General features: G+C 38.7%; 1 protein-coding gene across 1 annotated transcript; it reads left to right on the forward strand.

Moving 5' to 3' along the window:
- The first annotated feature begins 1,998 nt into the window (after window positions 1–1,998).
- LOC127427652 (zinc finger protein 888-like) lies at window positions 1,999–9,113 on the forward strand. Its single transcript, XM_051675356.1, has 3 exons — window positions 1,999–2,252; window positions 4,192–4,746; window positions 7,985–9,113. Exons 1-3 carry the CDS (start codon window positions 2,060–2,062, stop codon window positions 8,665–8,667), a joined length of 1,431 nt encoding a protein of 476 aa, XP_051531316.1. The 5' UTR covers window positions 1,999–2,059; the 3' UTR covers window positions 8,668–9,113.
- The last annotated feature ends 1,181 nt before the right edge of the window (window positions 9,114–10,294 follow it).

The following is a 10,294-nucleotide window of genomic DNA, read 5'->3' on the forward strand; positions in this document are numbered from 1 at the left end:
GTAAAACTGTTTAGATGTCATAAGATAGCATTGTGTGAGGAACCGAGCGAAAAGTAAGTGTTTATGAACTGATAATCTGCCATTTTACTTGTGATTTGAGTGAAAGGGTATAAAAGTCATTGTTGTTTCAGGACCTCTAGTGTTCATTCTACCAGGAATTGTCCATGTTATGTACAACAGGCCACAAAAAAAAATAATTTTGCAAAAATCTAGTTTTTATGAAAGTTGCGAATGCCACTGGGGGAGAAATATTACAGTCATCGGAGACAGTAAAAAGGCAAATTAACAAACCAATTGAATTTAACAACATCCTCTCTCACACATTCTCCTCTCTTGATTTCATTTTAGCTAGGAAAAAAGTTACTTTTTTAATACTTAAGTACAGTTTAATGTGAATACTTTTTTTTACTTTCACTCAATTATGTTTTTGGCTAGACTTCTAATTGAGTAATATTTTCACCCAGTATCCGTACTTTCACTTTAGTATAATTTCTGAGTACTTTTTACACCACTGCCTGAAATATGATTTGTCGGAAAATATTTGAGCATACTTATGCGCTAGGCTAGACTACACTACTGGATATAACTGAACATAGTCCAACACTTAGTGTTGGTCACCCACCCCTCAAATGGTAGGCTTTAACAAAGGAGGACTGTATGTTGGAATACTTTTATTGTGCTTTTTTTTTTTTTTTTTTTTTTTTGTGCTTTAGTTTTGAACTTTGACAGCCCCAGTCTCCGTTTGCATTTATACACATATACTGTACTGTGCAAAAGTTTTAGGCACTTGTGAAAAATGTTGCATAGTGAGGATGTCTTCAAAAATAATATCATAAATAGTTTTCATTTATCACTTAATGTCATACAAAGTCCAGTAAACATAAAAAAGCTAAATCAATATTCAGTGTGACCACCTTTGCCTTTAAAACAGCACTAATTCTCCTAGGTACACCTGGACACAGTTGTTCTTGGTTGTTGACTGATAGGATGTTCCAAGTTTCTTGGAGAATTCACCACAGTTCTTCTATCTATTTAGGCTGTCTCAGTTGCTTCTGTCTCTTTGTGTAATCTCAGACTGACACAATGTTCAGTGGGGGGCTTTGTAGGGGCCATGACATCTGTTGCAGGTCTCCCTGTTCTTCTATTCTAATCTTTTCTATTTGCAAAAGTAATGTTTGGAGTCTAACATATTTATATTTATATTTATATTTCCTATTGACACACTAAAGCTGAAAATATAAATAACCATCTTAAAACAAATGCTTTTGTAAAACTTCTTATGTGCCTTAGACTTTTGCACAGTAATGTACATTTTGGTAAACAACTCCTTTTGTGTGTTCCAGAATAAATAAACGTATTTATTTATTTATTTCAGCAGAAATTCAGCGGTTTCTACAGGAGTCTACTGGTCCATATACAGTTCATGCAGTGAAAGTTATACAGGTTTTGGACAACATGAGGATGAGTAAATGAAGACAACTCTCTGAATTCGAATCGGAATTTGTTGTTCTCTGAGTCAGGGCTTTTCAAGCTGGGGGCCACAAGGTGGTGCTAGTGGGTCTGTGAAAAATTTCTGAGGAAAAAAAGTGTTAACAATGTTGACATTATTTGACATGACCGTTTCATTGTGAAATCATGAGATTAATTGGGATTATTTTACTCTATTGACAGCCATAATAAATAAAAAAGTTGAAAAAAAAAATCGGCATATAATTTCATATAGCCTATTATGAAAAAAATATTGGAAATAAGGATTGAAACCATGTATTTATTGTTAAAACCCTACCTAAATGAATGTGAACTCAATAGAATGAATTCAATAAAAAAATTTGATTCAGTAAAATTAACATATAAAAGCCAATAACTTAATTTAGCATATAACAAGTCTTAATAATATCATGTTTATTTTCCCTCACACAGCACGAAACACTGCACTGCATTGCTCCTCCCTGAAGGAGGCGCTTCGACATCCGCAACTTGTAATTGTATTCACTGTTGTTGTTTTTCACGCGCAGGAACAGGAAGACGAAGAAGAAAGATTGAACGCAAGATTTTCATCATGATCGGATTAGTGTCTATTCATTCATTTCTGATCAAGCGCATGATGGCAGCCGCCGAAGAAATATTCGACGCTGTCAAAGACAATGTTATTGAGTATCAGCAGGAGATAGAGCGCCTAAAGCAGGAGAACTGTTGTCTGAGGAACACACTGGCTCACACCAGGAACTGGAGCCGTGCAGAAACACACAATGGTCAGTAACACATTCACTTATAAACTAATAATAAACAAATACGAACTTTATCTCATTTCTAAAAAGAGATTTTTGCGTTCTCTTATGCTTTAAAGAGAGATAATAAGCGTGTTGAAGTCAGGCCTATTCATTCGATTCAATTAAATTCGTATTCATTTCGTACAATTTTGTTTGTGAACAATTTTTATTATTTTTTTTTTATTTATTATTTTTTACAAATGTACACTTACAAAATATTACCATAGTTAGACCGTGTTTTGTGAACATGGTACAATGTAAATATCATGGTAGTGGTACTCTTTCAGTGAAGTCTAATGACACCTTCAATTTCACCACCAAAGTAGTTTATAGTAGAGTAGCTTATAAGATTTTTAGGTTAAGAGTTTTGATGAATGATATAATATGTGCTGAGATTTTCAGCATTGCTTACAGTACATACCTTTAGGAATAGTTCGCCCCAAAATGAAAGTTCTCTCGTCATTTACTCACCCTCATGCCATCCCACGTGTTGTATGACTTTCTTTCTTCTGCAAAACACAAAAAACACATATTTTGTAAGAATATTTCAGCTCTGTAGGTCCATACAATGCAAGTGAATGGTTGCCAGAATTTTGAAGCTCCAGAAAGCACATAAATGCAGCAAAAAGTAATCCATAAGACTACAGTGGTTAAATCCATAGCGATATGATAAGGGTGGGTGAGAAACAGATAAATATTTAAGTCCTTTTTTACTAGAAATCTCCACTTGCACTTCCACATTCTTCTTGTTTTTTGGCAGTTTGCATTCTTTGTGCATATCTCCACCTACTGGTCGGGGTTGGTCAAAGATGGAGATTTATAGTAAAAAAGGATTTAAATATTGATCTGTTTCTCATCCACACCTATTACATCGCTTCTAAAGATATGCACAGTGCATTCAGAAAGTATTCAGACCCCCTAATTTTTTTCACATTTTGTTATGTTGCAGCCTTATGCTAAAATCATGGTGGTGGTAGTATCATGCTGTGGGGGTGTTTTTCAGTGGCAGGGACTGGTCAGGGTTGAAGGAAAGCTGAACGCAGCAAAATTCAGAGATATCCTTAATGAAAACCTGGTCCAGAGCGATCAGGACCTCAGACTGGGCCAAAGGTTCACCTTCCAATGGGACAGTGACCCTAAGCACACAGCCAAGACAGTGCAAGAGTGGCTTAGGGACATCTCTGTGAATGTACTTGAGTGGCCCAGCCAGAGCCCGGACTTGAACCCAGTCGAACATCTCTGGAGAGACCTGAAAATGGCTGTCCACTGGCGGTCCCCGTCAACCTGACAGAGCTTGAGAGGATCTGCAGAGAAGAATGGCAGAAAATCCAGGTGTGCAAAGCTTGTCGCATCATACCCAAAAAGACTTGAGGCTGTAATCGCTGCCAAAGGCGCTTCAACTAAGTACTGGGTTAAGGGTCTGAATACTTATGTCAATGTGATATTTACGTTTTTTCTTTTTAATTTGCAAAGTTCTGAAAAATATGGTTTTTGCTTTGTCATTATGGGGTATGGAGTGTAGATTGATGTGGGGAAAAAAATAATTTAAAGCATTTTAGCGTAAGGCTGCAAAACAAAATGTGAAAAAAAAATTAAGGGGGTCTGAATATTTTCTGAATGCAATGTATTTAAACACTGGAGTCGTATGGATTGCTTTTATTCTGCCTTTATGTGCTTTTGGAGCTTCAGAGTTCTGGCCACCATTCACTTGCATTGTATGAACCTACAGAACTGAGAAATTCTTTAAAACTTTGATCAGCAGAAGAAAGAAAGTCATACACATCTGGAATGACATGAGGGTATGTAAGTAATGAGATAATTTTAATTTTTGGGTGAACTATTCCTTTAACATTGATTTTTTTAATGTATCCCTGTTTTACTTTTGTAATAAGAATCTGATTTTCTGTCATATGTCACACAGATGCTCAGAGCACCAATGCAGATGGAGTTCTGCAAGGTCCATTGGATTCAGAACTCTCAGAAATACGAGTGAAGATGGAGGTTGCCAAAGTGGTGTCTCATGAGCCTATGAGTCAAGCTTCAACCATCACCTCTGTCCACTCAGAAGGTCAGGAACCCACCCAGTTCCTCTTACACCAGCCAGAAGTACTGGTGAAGACTGAAGATGGTGGTGGTTTCGATATGCAATCATCAGTCGCAGTTAAATCAGATCTGTGGGTTCAAGCCAGTAATTCAAACTCATCTTTAGAACAACGTGGCTATATCAGTGATGGTCACCTTGACCTTCCAACAGCTGAACAAGACCTGCACTCTCGCGATGAGGTGTCGCAAAAAGCACTGCAAAGTCACGAGGACACATTCATTTGCAAGATTTGCAGCAAGTCTTTTTGCAACAATGGACGCTTGCGAAAACATATGGTAGTTCACCAGAGCGAGAGACCTTTCTGCTGTGATTCCTGTGGAAGGCGCTTTAAATCGAAAACACACTTGAAAGAACACGAGAGACTCCATACAGGTGATTATCGCTACAGCTGCCCAGAGTGTGGAAAGGGCTTTTCTCGGTCAAATCTTGTCAGATGGCACCTTAAGACTGTTCATTGTGATCAGTCTTAAAACTCAAAAAGAAATAATTTAATAGTTTAGCACTTAAGTTTCATTACATATTTGTGAATCAAATATTAAAACATGTAACTGTGAGACAACATTGCTTTTCTTCCAAATCATGTTGTGAATATTGTTATATATTATTTTATCGCTTTATGGATTGATTGTCAGATGGGATGATTATACTTTGTTTTCTAAAGTGGAATTTCCACCCAGTAATAGCAGCAACATTTATAAGAGACACAGTTACATTCACTCTGAAATTCAATTCAGCAGAAAATGTGAAAATTAGAATATGAGGGGAAACATACGAAGGGTGTCAGGTGGTGTGCAAAGGATACTATAAATATATGAATGATGTGTATATAAAATACACTTATACAAATGGCAGACTATATTAAACACTTCTCTGTCAGGTTTATGGACCATTAGATTCTGTGAATGTGGTACTGTATTTATTCCAAAACCTAGTGAGCTGCCTTGCTCTCTACTCCCTGTTAAGACTGCATCTTAACTGAAACCTATTTGTGACCTAACTGGAACGGTCAACAAAGGCAGCACCTCTGCACGTCTCACAAATACCACTCGTCATGTTAAACATATGGGAGAGTTTATTATTACTTATTTTTATTTTTTCATCTTGACAGATTTTTTCCACCCCACACCGATGATGCCTTAAAGTGCTTCTTATGTTGACAGCTCACTAGGTTTTTACATTTACTTTTAGCAGATGCTTTTATCCTAAGTGACTTACAAATGCAAGTAGAGAGGACAGTTGCTGGGTTTCCTTCCAGCAATTTTTATGCAAACTTTATATTTGCGCTTAAGAAAACCTGAATGGAAATGCTTGATATGTGCATAAACTCTCAAAATTCGCTAGGCAGAGGTGGGTTTTCTGGAGTTGCACATAAGTCAAAATATACATTAAGGTAATGGAAACAGTTTATTCACTAAATCATTTTTTAGTGTGCGATAGCTTGATGTGACTGGCCCAATGAAAGGTCTGACCTTGGCTCAAAATTCTTACATAGAACAAGAACATAGCCCTTGACAGGCGGAAGTATTTAACCAACAGCTGGTCGTTAAAGTGGGTCTTTACAACCCACAAGAATAGCTGAACGTGCTCCCAGGTATATAGAGGCTGGTGGAGTATGGGCATAGCAGCCATTTTAGCCCTCATTATATGAGATATTACACCCATTCTGCAGCGTCACCTGTCAGCATTTAATAAAATGGTGTACAGTTGCACCAATACCACAAATACAACTCTCCCCAAAGCAAGAAGGTCAGTCAACTGCTCCATCATGACAAGACAGCCCACCTCAAGATAATGTGCATGACGTAGTAGATGGGGGATGCAGAGCCAGTGGCTGTTCTATATGAAAGCATTAGTGCCTTGATATTGATGCAAGCAACCATTAGCAGCCAGAGCAGTTCAATGAAGAGCACTCTGTTGGGCTTATTGAAGACCAAACGCATTGCCACATTTTGAATTGGTTGCAATGGTTTGATTATACATGCAAATGCAAGAAGTTCTGCCAGAAGAGCATTTCAGTAGTCCGGCCTAGATATAGCAAGAGCCTGTGCAAGGAGTTGTGTAGAATGCTCAGATTTGAAAGGTCTACTCTCCCTAATGTTGTACAATGCAAATCTGCATGAACGGGTTGCATTTGAGTTGTGGTCTATGAAGTTCAACTTGTCACCGAACACAACCCCAAAGTTGCTGGCGGTCTTGGATGGTGTAAACATGTGATGAGTCTAGCTGAATGGTGAAGTCACGGGACAACGGGAAGCTCCTTCTTTTGCTAGATTGAGCTGAAGATGAGGATCTTTCATACAACATGAAATGTCTACAAGCAGGCAGGAGATCCATGCAGCTACCTAGGATCGTCAGGCTGGAATGAGAGATGCATTGTCATCAGTGTATCAGTGGTAGGAAAAGTAACGTACCTGAATGGTAGATCCTAATGATTATGTGCATATGCAGAAGAGGAGGGGTCCAAGCACTGAACCCTGAAGTACCCTTGGACACCGCTCCCCTCCAAGTTTTTGGAACAGAGTCTTTGTATTGTCTAATGGCAGTATAGGCAGAAAAGACCTACAGAAGCACACCTTGAATACCACTGACAAAAAGTGCTCTGGGACAGTGTTTTTTAATTCCAGTCCTGGGGACCCTTAGCACTTTGGATATCTCACTTATTTAAAGGTGCACTCAGTAACTTTTGTCTTTGTGTCATCTTGGACTTACACTGACACCGAGTGGTGTGTATGCAGCATCATTGTAGAAATGTAATCATGGCTCAGTCAGCCATGATTAGTTTAATTAATGAGTGAAAGTGTCAAATAACAGAACGGTTACTGAGATTAAGCGAGTAGTATTCGGCTGGTCATGTGATTCTAACATGGCAGCCCCCATGTGCAGACTCTCTCCATGTAGAATAAAACAGCTTTTATAAAGATACTGATATGACTGGAGTCTTCATTTTAATGTGAGTTGCCATGATCTCCTACATATATTGCAAAATTACAACGTGTCTTTAGGAGTTACATTTTTTAATGAGGAAAACGTGACTGAGTGCACCTTTACATATGATTCAACTCATTAGCTGCTAATTGCTGTTCACAGGGCCTGCTGTCACAGGGACTGATTTCTAAGGACACTTATTTCAGTAATATCTGTCAAGTAGTAGGGACATTTTCTGTGTGCTATGCCTGTATGTCATTTAAATTGTTTGCATCACTTTGAAACAGTGAGGTTGCAGGGGAAAGTAATTAGTTTTTCCCACTAGTTGGCAGTAATGTGTTAACGTTGGTCTCTCCACCTTGATCAGATGAAAATAAATAATTTTAGGAATTGCTGGGGTTAAACATCTTTAAAGCACTGACTGAAACAATTCTTTTGGGGAGAGACTATCAGGACAGATTCAGCAGAAAGTTCTCAAATGTAAAAGGAGACATTAGTAGGAGAAAATCATTTAGGCTATAGGTGAGATTCTCTATACTGATGTAAAGCCATGGACATCATCTTAGTGTCTCATTAAGAGAATGCCTTTACAGAAATAATTAGTTTTATGATGTAACGAACATTGTGTTTTTAACTGAGTATGTTATTTATAGACTTCATTTTAAGAACATTTCTTTTCCAACAGAAAGACAAGCAGAGGATCAGAACTCCATTGAAGAACCACCGGACTCACAGCTCTCCCAAATGCAAATAATGCTGATGCCAGACAGCATAAACATGGACAGAAACCCACAGCACTCATTGAGTGTTTCACCTACTTCTTATGAACTAAGTTTAAACAGAACCTCAGTTAAGAGAGAAAAGGTGGCAGATCTAAGCATGAACTTGATGGAACAAGTTATAACAGATTATTTTAAGACAAAGATTATCTGTTCTAATATCTCAGCTCCAAATAAAAGTGTTAGTGACCAGGTGATAATTGTACACGATGAACCAAGCCCCCATCCCATTTCTGATCGTGAACAAACAATTGAGGGGATATCGCACCTGAATTTGGACCTACAAAGTCAAGACACTGAGAAATTTCCTTTCCGATGTGAAATATGTGACAGGCCATTTAAACGTTACCAGAGCCTAAAGGTCCATATGTGTGTGCACCAACGAATTAGAAACTACCACTGTAGGGTGTGTGGTAGGGGATTCTATAAGGGCTGTCATCTCAGAGAGCATTTGAGAATTCACACTGGTGAAAAACCATACGGATGCAAAAAATGTGGGAAATGCTTTGTTCAATGGAATCAGGCAAGGGCACACATAATTAAAAATCATGGAGGAGATATGTCACAGTTATCAAAGAAAAAGGCCTAAAGCTGTTAAGTTTGCTGTCATTATCACTTCTTTGGCTGAGTAATTAGAATAGTAATGCTGGTTTTGAATTTCAAATTTGCATACCAAATTATCCATATTTGACATGTTCAAAGAAATCATTCTGAAACTGAGACTTTTCTAAAACAGGTTCTGTGGGATGTTTTTGCTGGGAATGCACTTGCTGTTCACTGCTTTTTACATCTCATGTCTGCCAGTTATGTTGATTGCATGGGCCAAAGTGGTAACAGTTAAGATGTTCGGTGCTTTAATCGACCCTTTACACAGTTCCAGGTTTGGAACATGGAAATAAACAATAATGGAGTGAATCTCTATATACAGGTGCATCTCAATAAATTAGAATGTCGTGGAAAAGTTCATTTATTTCAGTAATTCAACTCAAATTGTGAAACTCGTGTATTAAATAAATTCAGTGCACACAGACTGAAGTAGTTTAAGTCTTTGGTTCTTTTAATTGTGATGATTTTGGCTCACATTTAACAAAAACCCACCAATTCACTATCTCAAAAAATTAGAATATGGTGACATGCCAATCAGCTAATCAACTCAAAACACCTGCAAATGTTTCCTGAGCCTTCAAAATGGTCTCTCAGTTTGGTTCACTAGGCTACACAATCATGGGGAAGACTGCTGATCTGACAGTTGTCCAGAAGACAATCATTGACACCCTTCACAAGGAGGGTAAGCCACAAACATTCATTGCCAAAGAAGCTGGCTGTTCACAGAGTGCTGTATCCAAGCATGTTAACAGAAAGTTGAGTGGAAGGAAAAAGTGTGGAAGAAAAAGATGCACAACCAACCGAGAGAACCGCAGCCTTAAGAGGATTGTCAAGCAAAATCGATTCAAGAATTTGGGTGAACTTCACAAGGAATGGACTGAGGCTGGGGTCAAGGCATCAAGAGCCACCACACACAGACATGTCAAGGAATTTGGCTACAGTTGTCGTATTCCTCTTGTTAAGCCACTCCTGAACCACAGACAATGTCAGAGGTGTCTTACCTGGGCTAAGGAGAAGAAGAACTGGACTGTTGCCCAGTGGTCCAAAGTCCTCTTTTCAGATGAGAGCAAGTTTTGTATTTCATTTGGAAACCAAGGTCCAAGAGTCTGGAGGAAGGGTGGAGAAGCTCATAGCCCAAGTTGCTTGAAGTCCAGTGTTAAGTTTCCACAGTCTGATGATTTTGGGTGCAATGTCATCTGCTGGTGTTGGTCCATTGTGTTTTTTTGAAAACCAAAGTCACTGCACCCGTTTACCAAGAAATTTTGGAGCGCTTCATGCTTCCTTCTGCTGACCAGCTTTTTAAAGATGCTGATTTCATTTTCCAGCAGGATTTGGCACCTGCCCACACTGCCAAAAGCACCAAAAGTTGGTTAAATGACCATGGTGTTGGTGTGCTTGACTGGCCAGCAAACTCACCAGACCTGAACCCCATAGAGAATCTATGGGGTATTGTCAAGAGGAAAATGAGAAACAAGAGACCAAAAAATGCAGATGAGCTGAAGGCCACTGTCAAAGAAACATGGGCTTCCATACCACCTCAGCAGTGCCACAAACTGATCACCTCCATGCCACGCCGAATTGAGGCAGTAATTAAAGCAAAAGGAGCCCCT

Source organism: Myxocyprinus asiaticus, chromosome 37 (genome assembly GCF_019703515.2).
Source record: "Myxocyprinus asiaticus isolate MX2 ecotype Aquarium Trade chromosome 37, UBuf_Myxa_2, whole genome shotgun sequence".
Classification (NCBI taxonomy): domain Eukaryota; kingdom Metazoa; phylum Chordata; class Actinopteri; order Cypriniformes; family Catostomidae; genus Myxocyprinus; species Myxocyprinus asiaticus.